Source organism: Otolemur garnettii, unplaced genomic scaffold, assembly GCF_000181295.1.
Source record: "Otolemur garnettii isolate 467f Iridium unplaced genomic scaffold, OtoGar3 scaffold00013, whole genome shotgun sequence".
Taxonomy (NCBI): Eukaryota; Metazoa; Chordata; class Mammalia; order Primates; family Galagidae; genus Otolemur; species Otolemur garnettii.
Genome location: NW_003852408.1, coordinates 29,138,316 through 29,165,738, shown reverse-complemented (window position 1 = coordinate 29,165,738; position 27,423 = coordinate 29,138,316). Strand labels below are relative to the sequence as shown.

At 43.1% G+C, this 27,423-nt stretch overlaps 1 protein-coding gene across 2 annotated transcripts in view; it reads left to right on the top strand.

Moving 5' to 3' along the window:
• Positions 1 to 25,203, top strand: part of CDK15 (cyclin dependent kinase 15) — a 79,338-nt gene extending 54,135 nt beyond the window's left edge. The window contains exons 11-13 of one of the 2 annotated variants that reach the window (XM_003785033.1): positions 6,041 to 6,089; positions 13,667 to 13,806; positions 25,112 to 25,203. In XM_003785033.1, the coding sequence (XP_003785081.1) occupies positions 6,041 to 6,089; positions 13,667 to 13,806; positions 25,112 to 25,203 (281 nt within the window). Of the gene's footprint in view, positions 1 to 6,040; positions 6,090 to 13,666; positions 13,807 to 25,093 lie in introns of both variants that reach the window. The other variant, XM_003785032.1, reaches the window with a different exon arrangement.
• Positions 25,204 to 27,423: the final 2,220 nt, after the last annotated feature.

Sequence of the window (27,423 nt, the reverse complement as noted above, 5' to 3'; positions counted from 1 at the left end):
GAGAGGAGAGAACAGATCTAAAAAGCATCTAGAAGGTAGAGTCGATGGGAGGTTGTAACTGATTGGATGTTTGAAGGAGACACCAATCACCATTGGGTGAGAGAACAGTGGCACCGTTCCCTAGGACAGAGAATAAAAGGGGAAAGAAACAGATTTGTGGGAGAGGTAATGAATGTAAGGTTACCACACTTCGAGATTAAGACACGTGTGGGACCACCCAATGAAGACGCCTAAAAAACAAGCAGAAACTGAGTATAAGAGTCCAATCTAAAGCTACAGAATAAGTCATCTGTTTCAATCAGTTTTTAAAGTTTCACGTATGAGTTCAATTGCCAAGAGAGAGTGTGTACAAAGAGAAGAGAAGTCAACCTATAGCTCAACAGTCCTTTGTGGGGGTGGACAGACATTAACCACAGCACTGCCCCCTCCAGAGGGGAGGGTTCTAATAATGCCCACCCCTGCCACTTTCTCCACACATTGGGAGCAAGGCCTGGCCTCTCCTTCCTCTGCAGAGACCTTAGCAATAGACTTCAGAGGATACTTTCTCAGAATCCATGGAAAATTCTGATGCAAGGTTAGAAAAATGCTAGGCTCAAATGCCAAGGAGCACCCTTGAAAGCACTTGCTCTCAGAGTCCTAGTGATGCTGAGAGAGGAATCAGAAGCCTGGATAGACTCCTGGAGCCAAAAATGAGGGAAGCCTCTGAGCCCACCACCTGGGGAGGAATGGATCGAGCAGCTGCCAGGACATGAGAGAGAGAGAGAGAGTTTGGGGTAGGGGAGAGGGGCAGGTGGGAGAGAAAGAGCTACTGATCACATTTTGACAGTGCAATTTTAAAGTTACTGCTTAAGATAGCAAAATAAGGCTGACAGCATTATCAACTGTTTAAATATATGGTATCTCAAGAATGCATTGTATTTGGGAAATTCCAGAGGTGTAGTTCAGTCGACTGCACTATAAGATAACCTCAGGGTGATTGTGACAAGACTATAGTTACTAGAAAATGTTTTACCTTGAGCTGAGACTCAAAATGGCCCCAGTGATGTTTTACCAATCAGTCAACAAATCTCTCTTGACTAAGGTTACCATACTTGAATCACTTGCAAAATGAGCTTTATTAAACATTTACGGAAATGGGCTATTTTTACTATGGTAGCAACAGTTCTGCCCTCGTTTTAATTTTACTTCATTTAGTTTGGAAATTTAAATGTTCTTTTTTAGTTTCCTTTTGCAACTTACTTTGCTTTTCCTGCCTCGAATTCCAATTGAACTCAACTGAGAACTCTTTTAAAGAGAACTGCAGAGGGAGGAGATGAGGAAAAATCTGGTCTAATGATGTACTGTCATCTTTGGAAGGAGAAAGGAAACAAGCTACCTCCAGACCTATTATTTTTAGAGGCTATTGAAGCCAGAGAAGCAGACTTCTCTTGAAATGGTCTTGTGTAAAATGCCCATCTGTTTGTGGATCATTCTCTCACTGATCGCTTGCAGCTTAACTACTGGGAAAAATCAATGAGAGAGAGGCAAGGTCATTCGGCATCAGGTTATCTGCCTGAGTGGGAGGGTAGGCCACAAATAGGTACTGAGCTTTGCTTCTGCTTCATAGCTGCTCCCTGACTGACCCTGGACACATCAATCCCTCTATCTCAGCTATTACATCTACGACATAGATGTGGGAAGAGAGTCAGCACAATCTGCCTACACAGAACTTGAAATCTCAAGTGCAAAATGTTGCCCCTGGAGTCCTGGGGCAACTTTTATAGGTCATACTTTTCTGGTAGGATTTATGAGAACTGAGTTTTTCCTTGTCACTCTTTGAACAACATAACTAAGTATGTGTCCGACACTATGTTTTGCAATTTTAATATGCATCGATTAATTTTATACACATGATTAACTTAGAAGGACCACCACCTCATCTGAGTTGTTGCAGATGGGGAAATGAGCCTCAGAGAAGTGTGTTTCGAGTTGCTGCTGAGTGGTAAACCCTGCCCTCTTTGCTAGACCACTGGTCCTCTATCTTGGCTCCTCACTATAAGCATCTGGAGACCATTAAAGACATAATAAGTACAAACACCCGACCAATGCCTGTACTCTCCCCAAACTAGCTGAATCAGACTCCAGGGCTTCCTTTCTTCTGAAAGCTCCCTGGGAGATGCTAATATGAAGCTTCACTTAAGAACCAGGGTGATAGACCATGCTGCCTCTCCAAAATGAGGGGCAAAACCAAGAAAAAGAAAAGGAATGAGACTAACACTTTTTGTGTATGTTTGTTTTGAGACATTGTCTCACTTTGTTGCCTTCATTAGAGTGCTATGTTGTCACAGCTCACAGCAACATCAAACTCTTGGGCTCAAGTGATTCTCCTGCCTCAGCCTCCCAAGTAGCTGGGACTACAGGCACCTACTACAACACCTGGCTATTTTTAGAGATGGGGTCTCACTCTTGCTCAGGCTGATCTCAAACTCCTGAGTTCAAGCAATCCACCCGCCTTGGCCTCCCAGAGTGCAGGGATTACAAGTGTGAGCCACCTCACCCTGCAAGACTAACACGTATTGAACCCCTACCACGTATCACATATTTAACCTTATCTAATCCTCCCAGCAACTAGAAAATGAGTTCTGTTTTACAGATTTGGAAATTTCTCAAATTTAATCTGAGAGGTAAAGTAATCTCCCCCAAAGTCTTAGAGATGGCAAAAGGGAGATGTGAGCCTGGGCTTGTGTTCACGTCACTATATCACATGGCTAAGAAACACACTTCTAGCCCACAGGACTCAACCAACTCCCAACCTGTGTTCCACAAGAACATTAGAGTTAGAAAAAGTATTCAATTCTGGGCTGGGGGTGGTGGCTCATGCCTGTAATCCTAGCACTCTGGGAGGCCAAGATGGGTGGATAGTGCTGGAGGTCAGGAGTGTGAGACCAACCTGAGCAAGAGCAAGACTCCATCTCTAAAAATTAGCAGGGCGTTGTGGCAGGCACCTGCAGTCCCAGCTACTCGGGAGACTGAGACAAGAGGATCACTTTGCCTAGGAGTTTGAGGTTTCTGTGAGCTATGATGCCATATTACTCTACCAAGGACAAAATGAGACTCTGTCTCAAGAAAAAAAAAAAGAAAGAAAAGACAAGTATTAAACTGTTAAAAGCCAAAAAAACATAGTGCATAGAGCTCTCAGAAGGGAAAAACAGAAAATGGAAGAGGATTGAAATGGATTTAATTATGTTGATTGGAAATTGGGATATGACTAAATGGGGAAATATTTTAATTTTATTTGGCCAGCCAAGAACTGTAAATAGGCAGCAGAAAGTGGTTTGGAAATAAACATACTAGAAAAATGCCAGATCTTCTTATCTTTACTGGTTATTTTGAATTTAGGCACGATAGTCCTGAAGGGAGAGTAAATAACCCGTAATCACAAGTGCTTCCCTCCTGCCCACCTGGGACTCTACAACACCAGCAGACAGGTCCCATTTAATTGCATCTGACCTTGAAATCTTACTGAAATCACTTTCTTTGATGACTCTTTTCACTCTACAACTGTTAGCCCTATAAATTTAGTTTTTAATTGAAATTACTTTTGAAAGTATACAATAATACCATATATGCTTTTAATAAAAAAAAAATTTTAGAAAGTAGGGCATGAAAGTGAAAAGGGGCCAGGTGTGGTGACTCATGCCTGTAATCCCAGCACTGGGGGAGGCTGAGGAGGGAGAATTGCTTGAGCTCAGGAGTCTGAGATTTGCCTGACTTAGAGTGAGACCCCCAACTACTAAAAAAATAAAAAACCCAGCCAAGAGCCACGGCAAGAGCCTGTAATCCCAGTGGCTTCTGGAGGCTGAGGCAGTGAGATGCCCATAGCCCAAGTCTAAGGTTGCAGTGAGCTATGATGCCATTGCACTCTGCTCAGGGCATAGGGTGGGACTCTGTCTCAACAACAACAATGACAAAAGCAAAGAAATAAAAATAAAAAGTAAGCAAGGAAATTTAAAAAGAAAAGTGAAAAGGGGTAACACCTGTAACCACTATCACTAACTTGTGAGAGGCTTCCAGATCTTTCTATGCAGGTGCTAACATACATATCAGTATTATCAAAATAATTTATTTTGCCCAACTATAATTAAATGCTTTGTTGTGACATTCTTCATTATTCTGTTCACTTAGGAGCTGAAGGAAGAGTTTTTTTTAAAGTGAAATATTTACAATTCATTTCCCCAAAAGTATAAGGCATTTTAAATGAGAGTAGAAATAGTCTTTTCTCAATTTGAAATGAGAAATTTTATACCCCCCACCCCCAAGCTACTCTTATACCCTTACACAGAATAAGCAATTAGTAATTTTTGAATGAATGAGAAATTTTTGAATGAATGAGAAATTGTTCCCTTTTGGGGTAGTTTTAGTTTAGGTTAAATAGCTTTAATACCAAGAATAATAGAAACACATGTATCCAAATGTAAATGTTACAAAGTACTCCAAAGAAAATAACAATTTTCATTGTCCCCTGTTTTAAACTATTCAAGACACCATTCACTTGCATTTTTACTACAAGTAATGTATAAAATTAGCTCCCCTTACTTTTTTTTTTTTTTTCCTGAGACAGCGTCTCACTCTGTTGCCTAGGCTAGAATGTTATGGTGTCAGCCTAGCTCACAGCAACCTCAAATTCCTGGGTTTAAGTGATCCTCCTTGCCTCAGCTTCTGGAGTAGCTGGGACTATAGGCACCCACTATAAGGCCTGGCTCGTTTTTCTATTTTTAGTAGAGACGGGGTCTCGCTCTTGCTCAGGCTGGTCTCGAACTCCTGAGCTCAAGGGATCCTCCTGCCTTAGCCAGAGTGCTGGGATTACAAGCATGAGCCACTGTGCCCAGCAGCTCCCCTTGCTTTTTACCATTTTTGAGTCTTTGAGACTTTGCCTCATTCTTTGTCACATTTCACGTATGTATATTTTGTTCTCCCAAATGAATTTTAAACTCTGCAAGCATAGAGAGGTTTCCTTTGATTTTTTTTTTTTATTTTCCCCAGCGTCTGGCACATGCTTTGCACACAGTATATGTTAAATAAATGTTTGTTGACCTTCCTAAATATTTTCACTGTATTAGTTTGCAGGGGCTGCTATATCAAAGTACCGCAGAGGGTGAGTTAAATAGGAGAAATGTCTCACAGTTCTGGGAGCTGGGAAGTCTGAGACTGAGGGGTCAGCAAGGGTTGGTTCCTCCCAAGGGCTATGATGGAGAGTTTGTTCCAGGCCTCTCTCCTGACTTGTACATGGCTGTCTTCTTTTATCTCTTCATGTCATCTTCCCTGGTGCATGTCTGTCTCCTTGTCCAAAATTTTTCTTTTTATGAGGATACAAGTCAGATTAGATTAGGGCCCACCCTAATGACTTCACCTAAACTACTTATATCTGCAGACCCCTATTTCTAGATAAGGTCAGAGTCTGTGATACTTGGGGTTAGGGTGTAACCACTATCACTAACTAGTGAGAGGTTTTTGAAAGTATACAATAATACTTTATATGCTTTTAATTAAAAAAAAGTTTGAGGGCGGTGCCTGTGGCTCAAGGAGTAGGGCACCGGCCCCATATATCAGAGGTGGTGGGTTTGAACCTGGTTCTGACTAAAAACTGCAAAAAAAAAAAAAAAAAAAAGTTTGAGAAAGTGGGCATAAAAGTGAAAAGGGGCTAGGCTCCGTGGCTCACGTCTGTAATCCCAGCACTGTGGGAGGCTGAGCAGGGAGAATTGCTTGAGCTCAGGAGTCCAAGCCTAAGCTAGAGTGAGCCACCCCAATTCCTAAAAAAATGAAAAACCCAGCTGGGAGCCACAGCATGTATGAATTTGGGAGGTATACAACTAAACTCATCACACTAAACTTTCACAGAATCATAAAAATACAGAGTGAGAAGACCCTTTAAAAGTCATTAGTTAGCATTCCTGATAACCTGAACCAATCCAAAAAGAGCTTTCAGACTTTTAAACAGATTTTTGGCAACAAAATTTTAAGGTTCTTTTTGTTTTTTAATGCTTCTCACTGTTCTTTCCAGAATGGTTCCCGCTGCCTAAGCCTCAGAGCCTTCAGATTGTCTGGAACAGGTGAGCACTAGCCTGGGAAGTCATTTCTAAGCAGGTGGAGGATACAGTTTCCTGCGCCTCGGTCCACTGAACACAGGCATGGGTTGATCTGGAAGATGCCTCTCGGATAGTCAACCCCCTGCAAGTCTGTTAGTTTTTCTCTATGAACCATTTTACTTTCACTGAGTTTGGTCATTAAAATTGTTTTGTGTCCCTCAGTCATGCCCCAGGCCCTGAGAACAGGGAATGTTGGCCTGCAAGAAAACCTAGTGGGTTTATTATTCTCTGACACAGAGAAACCAAATAACATCATTGAGTGGCCAATGGGGGGTGGGGGGCAGCTTGATTCATGGAGGTCATGCTTTCCCAGGCCCTCTCTACGCAGTCTCAGCGCAGACCAGGGCAGACTTTTATTACCAGCTTTCAACAAATCCCTAGTTTCTTTTGCAAAGTAAAACAGATAATAGAGACATTCCGGGAATAGTTAGCTAACTAAGCTGTGCCAAGCAACCTCAGGGCTCAGAAGAACTCAGTGTTTTCGGACAATGACCAATTACAATAACCAGTATTATTTGATCTGAGAGTAATTAGCCAAAGCTCTGTTCTTTTTGCTTCAGTGAGGAGGCAAAAAGGGCAGTGAGGAAAACATCAGAGACAGGGGAAACCAGCTCAAATGTCAAAGAAAAACACACTCGCACAGGTGGGGAGATGTGGAAGAGTTTCACCAGCCAAGATCCTAACTGAACGTTTGAATGTTGTTCTTTCCTGAAAGTGTGGTGTGGTTTAACTTGACCAGATACGGCCTGATTGCGTCATACTTAATGTTCCTATGTTTTAAAAAGTCTCCACATAGAGTGTGACTCAGTGTACAAAGAGTAAAGTTGGTCGGGAACATAGAACTACGCTCCATCAAAGGACCTCGTACGGGGGCAGGTCCCCAGGATGCCTGTGCATGCCACTCTTCTTTTCAAAAGCACTGATACAACCCAGAACTCCCCCTTATTTTGCAGACAGGTCCCCAGAAACTGCTGTCTATCATTTCATTCGAGGTCTGCAAACTCTGTTGTGCCCATAGTCAGGCTCCCTAACCTCTAGCTGAAGACATGCGGACTTTAGTGCTGTGGCTTTCTTTCATTGTACTGTTGGTTTCCAAAATAAATGGTGATGCCAAAGCTGCCAACCGCCTTATACTCACCACTGCTGCTGCTGTCGCCACTACCACGTGGCAGAAGATAGCACCACCAGCCTCCTGCTGTCACCCACCAACCCTTCCTTCAGGGGCTGAGCATGGCTTGAACCCTCTGAATATCCCTCTGTTTTTCTCACCAGTCCCTCTGTCCCTTCCCTTGATCCTAGTGCCACATATTCACTTTTTTTTGAGACAGAGTGTCACTATGTTGCCCTCGATAGAGTGCTGTAGTGTCACAGCTCACAGCAACCTCAAACTCTTGGGCTTAAGAGTTCTCTTGCCTCAGCCTACCGAGTAGCTGGGAGTACAGGCGCCTGCTACAACGCCTAGCTATTTTTGTTGTTGTTTTTGTAGCCGTCATTGTTGTTCAGCAGGCCTGGGCCGAGTTCGAACCCACCAGCCCTGCTGTATGTGGCCGGCGCCATACCACTGAGCTACAGATGCCGAGCCCATATATCCATTCACCTTTGCTTAGACTTCTGGTTTCTCTCTGACCATATGCTCAGAACAGGGAGTAATGTCTGGAGCTACACTGTCTAACCATAGCCATTAGCCACATGTGGCTATTTAATTTTAAATTCATTTAAATTAAATTAAAATTTTAGTTCAGTAGCACTAAGTGCACTCTAAGGATTCAATAGCCACATGCAAGGAGTGGCTAGCATACAGGACAGAGCCAAAATAGAATATCCCTATCATCATGGGAAGCTCTATTGGACAGCGCTGGCCTCAACTATCACATGAGAAAATTCTTAGCTAAACAGCTAACCTCAGGTGGGATATGTTCCATGCGCCAAGCAGGGGCTGCAGGTGTTGTTACAGTTAATCCTTACAAATGTCATTCCCAGGACAAAGAGGAGGAAACGGAGGCTCAGAGAAGTAAGGAACTTGGCAGAGGTAGTCCAGCTAGGTAAGGTGAGGATTCATCTGGCACACAGGTCTCTGTGGATGTGTCAGTTAATTCAGGTTGCAGGTGGGGTGAGTTCAGAACAGCTGAGGTGTCACTGGCTTTTCTGCACGCATCCTACAGAGGGGCAGTGGAGCTGTGCACAGGTCTGTAAGTGAATCTCGAGGTCTAGCTCAGGGTTTGAGGATGACCTCATTAACATGGTCCTAGTAAGTGCATACTTTGTAGGTTGGTTGGCAAATTGTAGGACAACTTCTCTGATGTTTCTTCCTAGTACTGGATATGTTTCCTATTGTGGGTATATACTTTACCATGTCGTAAATTGAGAACATTTCTAAAGTGCCTATTTATCCCTGCCCCTTTCCTTTTCCTATGGATTCAGGGGGTAAGGGGGAGGAACCAGCCTATTTGGGCTCAGGGTTAGCAGCCTGTCCTACCTACACCTTGGAGGTCAGTGGCAGCACTGCGTATGGCAGATTTTTATACTCAGAGCCAGGCTGTGCCAGGAAATCAAAACTATCATCTTAGATCCCTAAGAGCAAGCAGATTTTAGGTATGTGTACTAATGGATCTTACATCACTACACATACGTAATCACAAAACTCGAATTTCATTTTTTCTTATTGTTTATGTTTCTATTATGGATTTTTAACATGAAACATAGATGTCCTGGCACCCAGACCATCTTTTAGGATTGATGTACAATTTTAATTCTTTTTATGACTTTCATAAGCAATGGGTCCCATGATAAAAGCTCAGCTGAAATGAATGTGTTATCCTTGCACAGGGATAGGCATTCTCCTGGGCTGTTGGTAGAATGGGACTTGGTACAGCTCTTCTAGCTGACAACATAAGTCAGATACTTTAACATGTTGTACATCCTTCAATCTAGGAATTTAAATTCTAAGAATTTATCATAAGGAAATAATTTCACAAGTATATGTGAAGATTTCTTTTTGAGGATATTTATCACAGCATGATTTTAATAGTACTGCCCCATCCCAACCAAAAAAAAAGAAACAACTCCAATAAGGGTCCAGCTATATAAGTTATGGTATGCCCACATAATGGGTTGCTGTAAGCCATGAAAATTATGTCTTAGGAGGCTATGCAAAGTCATAGGAAGATCATCAACATAGTCTAGTGCAAAAGTGGGTTACAACTACTACATAATTGTATGGTATTATCCCATTTTTTCTTGTAAAACAAAAATATATCTGTGTAAAAATAAAGGACAGAAATAAAAAACAAACACTAAAGAAATGATGATTGTCTTTGAGTAAAGGAGATTATTATCTCAGAACGATGAGATTGTTTTGATTCTCCTTCTCTGTATTTTTTAGGTGTTCTATAATAAGTATGTATTATTTTGGCAATAGAACGCTTCTCACTTTTTTTAAAAAACTATTTTGCTTAGGGACTTTTTCTTTCTTTCTTTCTTCTTTTCTTTTTTTTTTTCTTTGACAGAGTCTCACTTGGTTGCCCTAGGTAGAGTGCCAGGGTGTCACTGTACCTCACAGCAATCTCAAACTCTTGGGCTCAAGAGATCCTTTTGCCTCAGCCTCCCGAGTAGCTGGGACTACAGGTGCCTGCCACAGTGCCCGGCCCACTTCTCACTTCGTGAAATGTTACTAGAAGGTGTGGTTTATCACGGGATTCTTTGTCTCAATTAATTGGGTGGATGGGTTCTCCTAACTCTACGAGATAACTCCTGGACTGTTCACTGGTTAACGTCACAAACCTAACAATATTAATTAACATTTAGTCTGTATGTAAAAGTGCTTGTAGACAAATTAATGCTTGTGATGTTCATTTCTCATACCAACTTTCATTTCTAAAGTAGGGGATGAAACCAGTGGAGAATTATTCCAGTTTGAGTTAAAGGTGGTGGCAAAGTATAGAAATGTGACAACACAGGCAACAAGCAGCAAGCAAGGCTGCAGGTAGCAGGAAGACGCAGAATGATATAAACATGGAAGGTGTCGAGCAGTGACATTCGTACCCAAAGAAGCAACATTTGTATTCCTCGGACTCTTTTCTCAGCTCCCAAATAAGAGTGCAATGTGCAGTAGCAACGCAGTGATCATTAGGGTGCTTGCCAGGGTCCCATAGCGAGCAGCCCTACTCACTACCAGAGCTTCCAGTGAAGGCTTATGTCCAGGAGGCTGGGTTGGCTTATCCAAGGGAGACCAAACTTGGCTCATGGGTTGCGGAGCCTTTGTCCTGGTCACTACCTGGACAAGCTGGAAGAGAAGGAAAACTAGTGTGTGGGAGTCATAGTTCATAGGCTGTGAAGTTGGAGCAATTCCAGAAACTACTAAATGCTCTGATGACACCTTATGGGAAGGATGAGGAAGGTTCTGTTATTTGAAGTAGAAAGTCCTAGAAAAGAAGTCTTTATATCACTGATTGGTACCTACTTTTCTTTCTTTCATTGGCCTAGTTAAAAATTAAAAAAGACCTATTCTTATTTAAAAAACTGGGGGGGGGTCCCTGCAGCACCCATAAACTCTGTCAGCTTTTTCTAATTCCCCAGACACATAGATATAGTCTAAATAAAAACAATATGCCTGCCATGCTGACACAAGTATAAAACAGGTCCCCATCTTTCCCTATCCAATCAGAGTGCAGCATTTAAGCACCCCACTACAGGACAGTTCTGGAACCTTTACTGGGCAAATGGGGGGCAGTGTGCTGAGAGAACAAGCTGTGATTGGTGTGGGAGTATGGGGGTAAAAGGTGGAAGCTGATAGATTCATAGCTCCACACCACCACCACCATCTACACCCACCCCCTGCCACGCCTGGAATTAACAGTTAATCAGAAAGCCTGAAGGCTGCAGAAAGTGATTCAGGCCCTAGCTTTGGCACACAACCCACCCCACCGCCCATTAGTGTGGGTGGAACAGCTAAAATTTCTTCATGAGATTTTCCCTGAATCTCATGGGCTCTAGTGATTGATACCTCCAAACCTCTATTTCATGAGCCCTGGACAGGACACCCCAGATAGAAAATGTAGCTGTCGTTCTTCAAGCCACAGGTGAGCAGACCTCCAACAGATTCCTTTCTCACCTAACTGGCTTGGAAATTTGCAAGGACTGGGGATTTGCAAATTTCCTTTCTATCTTATCTATCTATGTAGCAATTACTCCTGAGTTTTAGGGTAGTTATCTATTTGCAGAAACAGTTTTGTGTCATGGGATTCAGATACCTGAAAGTTTCTTATGCAAATATTATGCAAAATTTAGGCAAATTACAGTTCTGGGCCAGGACTTCCAGCATCCCTGCATCATGGTACCTGGAAAGGGAAAGAATATCTTGTTCTTTCTTACTGTAAGCTGGTGTGTGTATTTGACATTAAGTAAGCCCATCTCTTTTTGCTTAACTGGGGATTTGCTAAGTTTTTTCATGACCATGCAACTTAATTCTGAAAGTCAGACATCAATTCTGTGGTTAATTGCCTTCTGGGATCTAGAAGGTATAGTTTTCCCTTTTGTGGTTTTCCACTTATAAACCTACCTGTGGGTTGAAGAGATGGCTTTACTTAAATTATTGGCACTAGACCTTTAAACGTAAATAAATAGGAAACATGAAGACCCACAAGCCACCTTCTCCAGCTTCATATCAGGCCCTTTTCCTAACTTTGTGCTGGGCCACCCTATCATCCTTGATTTTGTTCTTTTAAAACTCACTCCTCTCCCTTCCACCCCAGGGTCCATATGAGGCCACAGACCTCTGTCAGCAATGCTTGCCCCTTGTCTGCCCCTAGTTCTTCAGTTCTCAGCCCACATGGCAATTTCTGAAGAAAGCCTTCCCAGGCTGGGCATGGTGGCTCATGCCTATAATCCCAGCACTTTGGGAGGCCAAGGCAGGTATATCCCTTGAGCTCAGGAGTTCAAGACCAGCTTGAGCAACATAGTGAGAGCCCATCTCTATCAAAAATTTAAAAAATTAGCCAGCATGGTAGCATGTACCTATAGTCCCAGCTACTCAGGAAGCTGAGGTGGGAGGATTGCTTGAACCCAAGAGTTTGAGGTTGCTGTGAACTAGGCTGATGCCACAGCCCTGTAGCCTAGGCAAGAAACAGAGTAAGACTCTGTCCCCTTCACCCCCCAAATAAAGAAAACCTTCCCTCTCTACCTCCCTCAGGCATCAGGCTTTCATAGTTAAGGCTATTATATTAAAAGACCTTAGAGCAGTGGTTTTCAACCTGTGGGTCATGACCCATAGGATCTGTATTAAAGGGTTGTGGCATTAGGAAGGTTGAGAACCACTGCCTTACACTGAGTAATCTATAAGCCCATGGAGGTTTATTTCTCACAGTTCTGGAGCCTGTGAAGTCCAAGATCAAGATGCCAGCAGATCTGGTGTCTGGTGAGGGCTCTCTGATTCACAGATGGTACCTTCTTAACTGTGTCCTCACAGGGCAGAAAGGGCAAGGGAGCTCCCCCAAGCCTATTTTGAAAAAGGCACTAATCCCCTGGGCAGCACCTGTGGCTCAAGGAGTAGGGCACTGGCTCCATATACTGGGGGTGGTGGGTTCAAGCCCAGCCCCGGCCAAAAATGCAAAAAAAAAAAAAAAAGGCACTAATCCCCTTCATGAGGTCTCCACCCTCATAACCTGATTGCTTCCCAAATGCCCTGCCTCCCATACCATCTCTTTGGTAATTAGGATATGAATGTTGCGGGGGGGGGAGGGGGGACACAAATGTTCAGACCATAGTAGGGGTCTTCTCTTCACAGTTGTACTTACACATTTGTGGTAAGTCGATGAGCGACTGACTCCTCTGCTAGACTAAGCTACCAGAAGTCAGAGTCTTGCCCTGTATCTCCCTGAGCCAACCTCCTACTAGCACATAGTAGTTACTCAATAAATGAATTTGTTATCTCCAAATATATAATTCAATTTGAGGTCAGCTTGAGTGAATACTTACTATGATTTGAATACTTAATTATCTCTCTTCTTCTGCTCCACCTCGGGGGAACCAAGAGAGCTTCTTAACTAACAACCCTGGGGACTAAGCTTCAGAAACACTATAAATAAGCATATTTCATACCTAAGCTTCACCCTCTCCCCCTCTCCCTTTACCCTTCTCCGGGATTCTATGCTTGCCACCCTTGGAGTCCAGAGCCTGGAACATACTTTCAATTAGGCTTTTCTCATGGTCAGGGCCATTGTGTCCCTCCATGAGAAATCCTTAATTATATATTTCTGCTTCATATTTGTACTTCTGTGTCTTTTATGTGAACACAATGCCCACAGTGGAGGGCAGGGGAGCTGAATGACAGATGCAGAGAGGTTTCTCCTTCATCTTAAGTAATAGGACAGGTAAGAGTTTTTAGCAGGAGGGTTATTTTCCCACTTGCCATCAACTTTCCCAGGAAAATTCTACTTAGAACAATCTTCCACCTCTAGCCCATCTCCTTTTCTTTACTTTTTGCTTTTCTGCCTTTATTTTTTAGAAGGCTCCTGGCAAAACTATTTTTCTCTCCTACTTTTCAGGCTGGGCGGAGTTCCTGAAGCCGAAGACCTGGCTTCCCAAATGCTGAAGGGCTTTCCTAGAGACCGTGTCTCTGCCCAGCAAGCACTTGTTCACGATTATTTCAGCGCCCTGCCATCTCAGCTGCACCAGCTTCCTGATGGTAAGCGAGTGTGTGTAAGTGTGTGTCTATGTGTGTTATAGTACGTACGCATTAAGTATCGTTGTCGTAGCATTTGCACCCAGGAGTGAAGTTAGAGATCATTTTGCCTGGGAGAAACAAGATGGGACCCAATCTTGCCCGAGGTTTGCATAATATTCTCTCACTGTAAAGCACTGGTGGGGGAGAGTTGATTGGAGCCCCTTGTAATGATCGAACATTTCGCATATACACGCTGACTCTGAGAAAGGGGACAAGATGAAGGTTGACTCTGAGTTGTTTGCTTGAGCTCATCTGCTAGGAGAAGCAAAACCAAAGTTTCTCACAAGCCCCTTGTCTCTCTGTGGAGGGTAAGATGATCGGTGACATGGATATGTCGTGAGAGCAGAACTGGGCCCTCCTTGATTGGTAACATGATGCTGCAGAAGGAAGCCCCCCTGAGGTGGGCCTGGGGGAGGTTCCCAAGCTGGCCACCCATGGAAACACAAGTTACCCTGACATCAGCCTTTGCTGCCTGGGCCTGAAGTCACCCTCCCAACCTGAATGTGCCAAGGGATTGTGTGGTCGAAGCTCTCTGAGTGTTTCTCAGAACGTGGGCAAGGAGGGCTACAGGAGGATGTGGGCAGTGTGGTCATGGGAGGACTGTCCTTAGGTGGAACTTCTGTGAAAATATCCACCATTCAACCAAAAATAGGTTTTAGAAGTCCCAAGTCAGAGAAAGAAAGCTAAGGAGGAGTGCCTAAGGGCTCGGCCTGAGAGGATGGCATGGGGAGGGGCTGGGGGCATGGGCCTGGGCGCAGTGGGACAAGGGTAGGGGCAGGGCCAGGAGCTACTGCCCCAGAGGCATAGACACAGTCTGGCCCACCCAGCAGGGTTTGCAGACTGGGACACTGTCCTGTAGCAATACCAGGCTCCTAGTTTGGGACTTTGAGGTATTTTATTATTAAAGTGAGTCATTTAGGATCTCCAAAAATAGCCAGAATCATACAACCGGGTTAATGTTTTACTTAACCCTGTAAGACGAGTCAGTCATTAGTATTTATTAACTTACCCGTTAAGTGTCAAGAACTTATTAAGTGCTATAAAAAGTTAAGGAAAACAAGAGGCTTGGCCTTGGCCTCAAAGATTGTACAGAGTGGGAGGAAAGGAGAGTGAAGAAGAGGAAACAGGGCACCCTCGTACATGTATCAGCACAAATCACATCTAAACAGCTAAAATCTGCGTGTAATCAGCTGCAGATGTGCAGAGACCAGTGGAGGAAGGAGGATACTTCAAGTGAGATGAATTGGACTAGAGGAGACTCTGAAGTGGACATTGGAAGGCGAGAAGGACACGCTTTGGCGTGTGGGTAGGACCAAAGAAGTTGCAGGCCACAAACCTATAATTCTCACTCCCTTCCTTGTACCTCTGTCCCCATTTCAGCTGCCCCCCCATCCCAGTACTCTCTCTCAGGCCCTGGACTTTCCTTCATAGCTTTCTCCTCTCCCACTTAATGCAAGTACACACACACACACCCCTTCTCTTCACTTAAAGAAACCTCCCCATTGGCCCCCCTGCCAGATCCATTATTCTACATACTGAGAACCACTGCAGATCTTCAAAGTTTTCTGGGCACCAGCTTTTGCCTGACAAAGGGTAATTAGAAAGAAACAACCAACTGTCCAAACTGATGTGTTGTTAGAAGCTTAAGTTTTGATTTTCTTAGCTGATCCGAAGCAAAGCCACCTAGAGAGTGGCTCTGGTGCATGTATGTCCCAGGGGTGTGTGAGTGAGTGTGTGTGTGTGTGTCGCGCACATGCGGGTGTGAGAAAGAACGATCTGTATTCCTCCTCTGTTCACCCAGTCACAGAGCCCAAATCTACTTTGACACTTTTAGAAAAATGAAAAGATGGAATCTTGCAGGAGCCTGCCTGCACTGGGGGGGAGATGAGGAGTGCTCACAGCAGGAGGGAAGTTGACTTTTCTTTATACATATAGGGGTTTTTCCATGCAGAGTTTAAATTATGCCTGATAAAAGGAGTTTCGTGGATGTTTCAGTTCTTTCAAATTCTCCTGGCTTCCTCCCAATTAAATGAGGTTTGTCAAAGCCACAGGGCTCTGCTGCTGCTGCCTTGGCGGACAAGCACTTCCTGCAGCGACATCTCGAATCCCTGAGGGAGAAGATGAAAGGGCTGGGCGCCAAGAGACAGGGGAGGGGGGGCAAGACTGGGTGTGTGTGCGCGCCTGTGTATGTGCGTGTGCCTGTGCATGCACGTACACACTCTTGTGTATGTGTGTGGTGGGGGACGGGATGTAGAAATACGTATAGAGGCACACTGACACTTAGAACCAGTAGACAGGAAAAGCAAATCCACCCGGGAAGAAAAATAGAGGAAAAGAGAAGCAGCGGGCTGGTGTGTGCACCTTCATGACAGTGGCCCTCACCAAAGGCACATTATCTACCCAGGGATGCATTCCCTCCGCCTGGCAGTGCCAGCCTGCTTTTTCTTTGCTCCTGGCAATGAGTGTTTATTAAGAGCCTCCTTTGCAGACTGAGCGCACCAGTGGGTAATCACAGTTCCCAACCTGCAGGGACATAGAATCTCCATCCCACAGGAGGGCTGCCCCAGACAGGAGGATTGTGCAGAAATAAGACACGCTCTTCTGAGTGACTTGTAAGGAGAGGCTCTCTGCCATAATTGTGCAAGAAATTTTGCTCTCTGGTGGTATTTCAGTATGGAATCATTTAGAGGCTCATATTTATATCATTTTATTATTCTGGATTTATTCTGGTTGCAGCTTAACAGAGTTGTCACTTTAAAATATATTCTGTTTCCCCTTTGATCTGGAAGATGCCAGCTCTTATTGTCTGGCCTCCGAAGAAGACAATTGAAGCATAAAGCCTAGGACTGGGAAATATATGGAGAGTGGAAGGGCAGCCTAAATCCCAGAGGAAGAATGGCACAGAAATTCCCCCACAAATGCTAGAATTGCTTCCATCCATCTGCGTCTATGCTCATGAAGCTGAGACGTCCTGAACGACATTTTCCCTGGGTTGTGGCAATAAGCCTAGAGCCAGAGGAAATTTATCAGGGGGTTATTTGCCATGAAAACCAGGAATTCCGGGATTAGTTCCCTTTTGGAGAGCATTCCTGAGTGGAAAAGTGTGAATATCAGAATGACAAGCATGTGGAAACTTCTGCCAAGTTCTGACATTTTCCCTTATTGACTCACGAACACCTGAAGAAACACTTGTTGAAAGAGAAATTATTGGTAGTCCCTCTCAAAACACACCCAACAGCAAGCTAATTGCTTTTGCAGATGGCCAGGGAGCAGTTCTTCTCACTCAGACACCAGCTTAAGGCCACACTTGTGGTCCTCATGGCTGAGCCAGCAGTGCAGGATGTCAGCTGGGGCAGCTAGGACCTAAAATTAGGCCCTTGGCAACTCTCTAATCTTAGCTGCAGGTTCAGCTTCTTCGTTTAATTCCCCTTGCCCTCAGCATGAACTTGGGCTCTGGGAAAGGAACACTGTTTAATGATTTGGGGATTGGGGGGGGGTAGAAAATCATTAAGCTACCCCTTCTAGAAACTGGCTCCACTCCGTTCATGTAGGACGCCTTCCAAATGTTACCCTTGGAAAGTTAAGACCAATTTTGGAAACTAGCCATTTTGAACTACAGATGCTGATCCAGAAAAGTATTTTTTATCTGGGTAGTAAATGCCACGTGATTTAAGAGTCTGGTCCTTAAGCCACAGTCCTTGATCCTCGGGACATCAAAGGCGCTCTCTTCTCTCTCTCTCTCTCTCTCTCTCTCTCTCTCTCTCTCTCTCTCTCGGTTGGTCCCATTTTCCTAGCCAAATCTCATGCTTGAATCTCCCATTCCTTCCTAGACTAAATCCCCTTCTCTTTTAAAAACAGCTTTTAGCATTTTAGGGGAAAGTATCTTAAAATGTAGAAGCTTGCCATTGTTTCACAAGTAACTTTGCAAAAATGATGTGCCATAGGCAGCATCGTTACTGTCTGCTTACATATACATAGGGGTGGAAGAAGGCTGGCATTTACCTCTACTGTTCATCACACCACACTAGTATCTACACTCCGAAAGTTTCTCAGCAGGCCTCACTCACATTGCCCTATTAAAATCTTAGTAATATTTTGTTTTCCTCCCATAAAAGAACTTCAGGCCTTCTTTGATTGTTATCTCCTTAATAATTTTTTTTTTTTTGAAAGAGTCTCACTCTGTCACCCTGGGTAAAGTGCCTAGGTGTCATAGCTCATAGCAACATCAAACTCTTGGACTCAAGTGATTCTCTTGCCTCAGCCTCCCAAATAGCTGGGACTGCAGGCACCCACCAGCATACCTGCTACTATGCTCCGCTAGTTTTCCTATCTTTAGTAGAAACAGGGTCTTGCTCTTCCTCAGCCTGGTCTCAAGCTCCTGAGCTCAAGCAATCCACCTGCCTTAGCCTCCCAGAGTGCTAGGATTACAGATGTGAGCCACTGAGCTCACCCTTCTCCTTAATAATTTGATGATCCCTTTGCTGTTACTTCTCTTAAATCACTTCTTTAGGCTTTCACCTTTTTTTGTTTCCAAATATAAGTCCTGCGTCTCCCACTTCTTATTTATTTCATGGTTCTATTCTGAATCCCTTCCAAGTATTTTACATATCTCTGAGACTCTGCATGCTGCATAGACTTGGGTTTCTAGAATTATGTTCCAGTACATTCAGTGAAGATTTGCTGAGTGTCTATTAGGTGTGATAGTGGAGGACACAAAAACGGATCAGTCATAAACCCTGTCCTCAAAGTGCTTACAATCCTTAAGGAAATGAGACAAGTATATAAACAGCTGCAAATCAAACAAGCACATATCAAGTGTTCTGAGTGTTCAGAGGAGGTGAAATTAATCTATTTGTGGGCATCCAGGATGATTTTGTGAGCTGGTATTGAAAGATGAAGGGTCTGAATGGTCGAGGAGGAAGGGTGTTCAGGGGAGGAATGTCTTGCTCTTCTTAATATGTATAAGATTCTTCTGACATTGTTCAGTTGTTTTCTTTTTAATAATAGCGGCACAATCTTAACTCATATACAGTAGTAGTTTTATTCCTTATCATTGCATGCCTTCTTTTAACAATTTAAACATTCTTTAACATGTGCTAATGAAACTTAGTTTAGCACAAGTTTAGTTTAGTTTAGTTTGAAGCAAGCTTCCACCTGATTGCAAAGCTATTCTGTTTCTTGCTTTTATTGTCTAGTCTATTCAAAGTTTAACCAGACTATTTTGTCATTCTGTGAGGCCAGGTTTCAGGGACTGGGCATAGTGGGAAAAAGGGAAGAAGATTCTCAGCCAGATATCTTAACTCTATGCTGCTCCTAGGAGTTTATAACTTAGCTTAGCCCCTTCTCTCAACCTTCTGAATCTTCCAGCAATCCGTACTTGAGAAGAAAATCTGGAAGTGCCCAGCCCCATGGCACACTCTTGCAACTTCTATACTTAAAGTTGTCTTCAACTCATTCCATCCAACCCAGTGCATTAGAGGACATCCTGGGTTGAGACATGGTTTGTGGGGCCCAAGAGAGCTCTTAAGTTGGTTAAATTTGTTAGTGTCATGAGCTGAAAGAGTCTGCAGGTAAAGATAAACCATTCAGAAAATAGTTAAAGACCCTTAGAGTGAGAGATGATCTAAGATATTTATTTTACACCTTTATTATATAGATGAGTCACTGACACCCAGGCAAGACTAATAGAGTAGCTGCCTCTGATTGGGCATTTATGTGTTTTACATAAATTCTCAGTCAGTATACTAATTGCTAAGGCTGGAATTATTATCTTCACATTACAGCTTAAAAAATTGGAACCATGGGGGTGGCGCCTGTGGCTTAGTGGGTAGGGTGCTGGCCCCATATACCAAGGGTGGCAGGTTCAAACCCAGCCTTGGCCAAACTGCAAAAAAAAAAATAGCTGGGCATTGTGGTGGGCACCTGTAGTCCCAGCTACTTGGGAGGCTGAGGCAAGAGAATCGCCTAAGCCCAAGAGCTGGAGGTTGTTGTGAGCTGTGATGTCGTCTACTGAGGACATCGTGAGACTCTGTTTCAAAAAAAAAAAAAAAATTGGAACCGAAAGGGTCTATCAAATTGCTCAAAGTCACACAACTAGTAGAGCCAAGATTTGACTTCAAATTAGACTCCCAAGCTACTCTCTTCCCAATATTCATTGCTCTTGCTAAAGATCACATAGGAAGTTGGTTGCAAACCCAGGATTAGAACCAAGATCTTGATGCCCATCTCTGTTCCACTGTCTCATGCAGTGGGTTTAATTTAAAGCTTTCCTGGGAACAATTCCACATGACCCCAGATAACATGTTTAATATCTCACAGTTCAGGGGGCTCAAGTTTGGGCCTGGTGCAGTGGCTCACACCTGTAATCCGCTTGAGCTTACGAGTTCAAGACTAGCCTGAGCAAGAGCGAGACCCCATTTCTACTAAAAATACATAAACTAGCCAGGTATAGTAGTAGGCACCTATAGTCCCAGCTACTCAGGAGGCTGAGGCAAGAAGATCTCTTGTGGCCGAGTTTGAGGTTGCTGTGAGCTATGATGACACCATGGCACTCCACCCAGGGAGACACAATGAGAAAAATGAAGGGGGTTTCATATTCAGTTTTATGTTGAATAAAGTCTATGCCCCAGGACCACTGGCCTCTTCCTCAATGCTATCTCATCTTAGTTTCTGTTCTTTTTTTTTTTTTCTTTCTTTTCTTTCTTTTTTTGTAATAACATACACAATAGCCTTTGGGTTTTAAGATTTCTAAACTCACTATTTTCTTAATAGTAATTATTGTTTTTGTTTCACTCTATAACTTATTCAGTTTTATAAAAAAAATCAGGCATTGAATGGAAAATGGGACAAAGGCATAAAATAGCAATTTTTGCAAGAGGAAACAAAAAGAACATACCAACACATGGAACAAATAGACAGCTTTACTAGGGATTAAGTAAATACAAATAATTGTTCAATTAGTTATTTTTTTCTTTAATGACTCCCAGGGTTGGCGAGGTTGTGGTAAAATGATTCTCTGATGATAGTAGTGTGAATTGGGGCAACTTTTGCAAAGCATTCTAGCACACATATCAGGAGCCAGAAAAATGGTCATATCCAAATGGGTGTGGTGGCTCATGCCTGTAATCCCAGCACTTTGGAAGGCAGAGGTGGGAGAATTGCTTGAGGCCAGAAGTTGGAGACAAGCCTGGACAACATAGCAAGACTCATCCTACAAAAAGGAAAAATATTAGCCCAGTGTAGTAGAGTATGCCAGTAATCCCAGCTACTCTGCAGGCTGAGATAGGATTGCTCAAGCCCAGGAGTTTGAGGCTGCTGTGAGCTATGATGATGCCACAGTACTCTAGCCCAGGCAACAGAGTGACATCCTATCATAAAAAAAGAGGAGGAAGGAAGAAAGGAAGGAAGGGAGGGAGGGAGGGAGGGAAACATTGAATAGGGAAAAGTCCCCTGATTTCATTACTAAGCCTAGATTAGTGAAAATGTTCATTGCAGTATTGTCTATAATTTTTGTTTTTAAACAGTCTCACTCTGTCATCCCGGTGTCACAGAGTGAATTGTATGGTGTCATATCTCACAGCAACTTTAAACTCTTCTGCTCAAAAGATCTTCCTGCCTCAGCCTCCTGAGTTGCTGGGACTATAGGTGTCTGCCACAACACCCAGCTAATTTTTCTATTTTTAGTAGAGATGGAGTCTCACTCTTGCTCAGGCTGGTCTCCAACTCCTGAGCTCAGGCAATCCACCTGCCTGGACCTCCCAGAGTGCTAGGATTAAAGAGCTAGGAGTGCTAGCTCAGCCATGAGCCACTGCACCCAGCCTGTCTATAATGTTGCAAAAATTATATCATAAAAATAAAAGAAACACCTTAAACACCAAAGAACCAATTGGACAAATGCTGGTACATTGATTTAGCTTGCAGTACTGCATAACCATTTAAAATGATAATTAGCACCTCAGCCAGCAGTGTTATGGAAGTATTTATGCTGCAGCATGGGCTATTCGAAACTGGAACATAAAATGGCATGTTGTAATGTACCTGTGAGAATAAGTGCATCTGAACAAAACTGAAAGGGAGCACACAAGTTAAAAATACTCTTCTAGTTTAGGGGGTTTAGGGTAGGTCATTTGTTTTCCCTTTTCAATATTTTCTTTAATATTGGTGTTATATTGTCTTTATTGTTTAAAAGAATACGTTCAAACAAAATGGTAGAGTGAGTCAGAGCTCTGGATTGCAAGGTAAAAAGACCTGAGTTTTCCTTTTCTTCCCCCACTATAATATGGTATTTGTTTTTCTGAACCTCAGTTTCTCCATCTGCATGATGGGTTATTACTAGTTTCCTTTTCCCTAGATGGACCAAATGTTTATTTTATAAAGGTTTTAACTCACTGAACACAGGGGTTCATGTAAATTTGATCCTGAGAGAATGAAGGGTGAGAGGGAGAGGGAAAAAAATAAATAGGTACTGATTAAATTTAAAAAGAAAGATCATCTGCTTTAATGGGAAATGTATATGTACTGCACCCCTAGACAGAGCTTTAAGTGCACTCTGTGTTAGTTAGCAACTTCAATTTAAAGTATTGTGTGATCCTTTGGGCTTTGAAGATATGAAGCCTATATACATACACATGAGCTAAAATTACTGTGGAGTCACAAGGATGTGTGCACTCTGAATAATTAAATGCACTAAGCATCTCCAGCTGATGGATTGATGATGTGTAAGAGCAGTGCAAAAACCACGTGACAAGGGAGATTACAAGACATTTTGAAATGATAGTTTAATTTCCAAGCTTTTTTTTTTTTTTTTTTTTTTTGAACTTGTGCTTTCTCTTTTAGCCATTACGGGCAAGGAAAGGAGATTTGATTATCTTGTTTCCTGTGAAAGGTTATTTAGCTCCTCAATCCCATTAAGTCACTTTCTGCACTCCAGTGCACCAAGCCTTCACCAGGTTATCAGCCCAGGAAGAGTAAATGGAGACACTAGGATCAGATTTCCAAAGGAAGGAAAGTTAAAGCAAAGTTTGAAAGGGGTGACAGCCAACAGCCATGAGCTTAGGAACTCAATTAGACTGAAAAGACAACGATCTCATTATCTCGTTCCGAAATGATCTAAATACATAAGAATCTAAAAGTTTTAAATAAACTTGTCCTGCTGACTGTCTAGATGACTGAATTTCCCTTCTCAAAAAATTTTTAAACACCCACTTTCGTATTTATTTATTCTAAGCGCGAAGCAGCTGCGATAATTATGCTGTCAGATTCAGTAAGCTAATGAGGAGTCACCAGAGTGGAAGGTTTTCCGTTTGTGAGAATGCTGAAGGAGAGCCACTCTGCGGCTTTTTTCGTTCTTTCTTTTTCTTTCTTTCTTTCTTCTCCTCCTTTTTCTTTTTCTTTTTCTCTGAGTTGGGAAGGAGAGTCTGGCAGTCCACAACCAAATTGGAATCCTTTTGATTAGCTGGTTGCCTTCCCAGCATGTTCTGCCAGATAATATGTCTTTCTTTCTTTCTCTCCCTCCCTCCCTCCCTGCTTTTGAGGAGCTGCTGCTTTTGAGGGGCAAGGAAGCCTGGGGGAAGTCCCAGCTTTTCATGCTACTGTCCCCACGGCAAGAGGATCCTTCTCCTTGAGAGAAGTTCCCCCAAATGGTTTGGATTTGAGTGGATTTGAGAGTAATCTGTAAAGTGTACACACTGTCCATCTTGGCTGTTTAACTGTTGATAATCTGACAAGAGCTAAGAGAAAGTAGAATACAAGATTGCATGTCGTGATGTCCATGTAAAAATGCCTTAGGTGTATCAACAAATGATCTGATGGCTCCCCTTTCCAGCCTAGCCAATATGTAATTCTAAACCGCAAAAGTTGAAAGCACAGTTTACCCAGCATCTAAGGCAGAAGTCTAGGCCAAGCAAGGCAGAGCCAGCACTGAAGACTTATTTCTTCCCTTTGGGTGTGAGCTGCTTCCAGCAAACAGTATTATTAAGGCATTTTATGCTTTCGGTACAACCAAGGATGAAAGTTTTTCTCTTTGTTGAATTGTGGGATATTTTGAGCAACCTGGGTTTGTGCAGATTGTAAGTGTTAGAAAAGCAATGCCCAGGTGGAAGGATGCCCTGAGCAAGTTGTGGCTGTGCTTTGGTGACAACGGGGCTGCTCCCACCTCTTGATGCATTTCTTAGACATCCATGCTGAGACTTAGCAAAGATGTTTGAATATTTATTCAAAATATATTGTGTATCAGGAACTACACAGGGTGTTTTGCATATATTATCTTCTTTAAACTTACCATGGTCTGCCAGAAAGTTTTATTTCCCCCACTTTTCAGGTAAGTCCCTTAAAATGCTCACCTTTGGAGGCCTCGGCCATGGCTTTTGTGTAGTGAGCACTCAGCAACAGCAGGGACCTAGCAAACACAGGCCCAATGAAAATGCAAACTGCTGGTGTTCAAAACTAACCACATACATCATTTGGAGGTCAAAATAGCATGTAGATATGTTTCTAAATAGTTTTTTTTTTTAATTTACCAAAGTTTCACCTTGGAATCTATTTAAATAGATTGCCAATATACGTAGCCTGATTTGAAACTCACCAAAGCATAGTGAGCCCAGTGTGATGCTCATTGCCTGTCACAGTTGGGACTGAAGTCCAGCCTCCTTGGCATGGCCTTAACTCCCTTCACCATCTGGTTCCAAGCACTTTCCCAACTTTATCTTCTGGTTTGTCCTGCTCCAACCAGGCAAAATTACTTGCAGTTCTCTCAAACACTTCTCAGGGTCTTTACTCATGCTGATCCCTCAGCCAGGAGTATCCTCCCTGGAAGTCCCATCCTTCAAGGCTCAAAGGGCACCTGGCTGGGCTTTCCCTGCGCTCCATAGTAGACTTGGAGCGGGAGGGTATCCTAATCCTTTGTTTGCATCTCATTTCTGGCCCTGGTTTGTACGTGTATGTGTTTTCTTCTTATTTTTTTATTTTATCCCTTTTTTATGCCTACTTTACCATCTTTGACACCTAGCATGATGCCTTGCCCAATTCATTTGGCAAGTGTGTGTTTCATTGAATTCAACAGGAAGCGCTTGATAACTGTTAGCAGATTCAGGGAAGTGAGTCAACCATGACACAGTATAAATTATTGGTAAATACATCTAACTCATGTTTCTGTGTCTCTTGGAACACATATTACAACAGAGATTTAAAAAAATACGGTGCAAGAGTCTAGGGGATAATATGTTGATGCTTTCTCTCTTCTACCTTACAGAGGAGTCTTTGTTTACAGTTTCAGGAGTGAGGCTAAAGCCAGAAATGTGTGACCTTTTGGCCTCCTACCAGAAAGGTCACCACCCTGCCCGGTTTAGCAAATGCTGGTGAAAAGAAAGAGGAGGTCCCCAAGACCCCTCCAGGTAAGTAGTCCCGACAGTGAGGTTCCTTATGGACAGAACTGAAAAGCAATTTCTGCCAAGCGGACAGGACATTGTCCCTGGTTCAGAGCGCCTCTGTTCATACCTAGCTCTTCATCCCAACTCTAGGGACAGGTGGCCTCACCTATCCAGCCTCCGTTTCCAGAGTTGGCAAAGAGGACAATAATGTATATCCCCTGTTTCTCCCATTCTCACAGCAGTGGTTGGCCTCCTGACACAGAAATTACAGGTCACTGTGAGACCTTTAGCTGACACCAGTGGAATACAGGATTACAACTGACATGTTGTTTTCCCTTAACTAGGTAGTTCTGTCAACCGAGAGGACAATATCAGAAGTAAGGGGGACCAACCGTTCCGGTTTGGCTGAGACCAAATGATTTCCAGGGATGCACAATGTTCTGTATTAAAATTGGCACAGTTAGCAGCACCCATAGCTCAGTGGGTAGGGCGCCAGCCACATACACCATGGCTGGAGTGTTCACACCCAGCCGGGGCCAGCTGTAACAACAATGACAACTGCAACAAACAAAATAGCTGGGTGTTGTGGTGGCTGCCTGTAGTCCCAGCTACTTGGGAGGCTGAGGCAAGAGAATCACTTAAGCCTAAGAGTTTGAAGTTGCTATGAGCTGTGACACCACGGCCCTCTACCCAGGGTGACAGCTTGAGACTCTGTCTCAAAAAAAAAAAAAAAAATATATATATATATATATTTAAAATTGGCACAGTCCTGGGTAAAACAGGATGGTTGGTCACCTCAGTGGTTTAGATTGCTTTCCAAGGTAATCTTAAGGAGGAAACCTACTATGGAAGATTTTCCCAAAGGTATGGTACCCTTAGAGGGTTTCTTCAAGCAAGCACAGGAAACCAGGTGGGACAACTCCAAAAGCCACCATAGTATAGATAACACTAGATGTCTCAAGAGCACATCCCACAGTGGGCCTTCTCTGATGGGTAGAAATGACAGTAATCTAGACAAAGGTGGAACCCATGCACAGAGCCAGCCCACCTGCCCTTTAGGTGACCCTTAGTACCCCAAGCCATAAACATTATACTATGATCTGGCCGCCTAGCTGGCAACCACAGCTTGGCCAGCCTTCCTAACAGACCTTTTGGGGCCCAGATGGTAATCACTGGCATACTCCCTACACTCACTTCAAATGTCACTTACATGGCAGGATTCACTCTTTGCCCTTTCTCTTGGATCACTATCTTTGGCGCTCCCAATTAAAGGCATACATACATCAGGGATGTCTGCCTCCTGGCTCTCCTAAAATCACTGTCTCCTAAGACAATGATCTTGTCTTCAAAGAACAGGGAAGTTTAGAATTATAGCTGTTCCCCAGAGCATTTTATAAAATACCTCAGTTTGTATTTTGACAATATACATTTGGAATTACAATTGACAATACAATGATATGGTATTTCCCAAGCAAAATATTTTCTAGAGCAGGAAATGGATAAATTTTTACTGTGTAATTATGTCATTTAAAACCTACTAGTTACGAGAACAGGATGAACTTTAGTTGCATTCACCATGAAGTGAAGGGTTTGCCCTTCACAAAATTATCAAAGACACTCATGGAAATGGTCTCAGATGGTAGTGCTCCTTAAGTATTATCATTATTTCTATTGTTGCTGTGATTTTGCTTTATTCAGCAGCCAGAAGGTAGGGAGATAACCCTGCCTCTCTGATCTACAGTGACCTTCCACAAAGACTTGTTACCCATAGACATAAATTGGTCACAATAGAAAATCAGTTGAATGCAGCATGTCAAGCTTGGTGCCTATGCCAGTAATTGAAGAAGGGAGAAGGCAGATTTTGTCTCTGTTGGAGTAATCTCCTGATATCCCTAGGCCTTGGTACAAACGTAAGGAGATAAAGCCAGTAGGAGATGAACCACAAGAGGGAAAAGCTAGAGCAATTAAACTGTTTAATAAATGGCTTGGGATCAGCAAAATCTGAGAGTGCTGGAGTTAAAGAGACTAAAAGCCATAATCACATAGACTCTTGGGGCCTGTAAGTCTTTTCCACTGAATTGAATTTATGTTAAAATATTCACTCTTCAGGAGAGTCAAAATGTAAATTGAGGTATTAGAACTTGGTAACTGGCAGCAATGCCTCAAAATTAAGACTCTTAAAAGATACTCACAATGTCAGTTTCAGGCATAG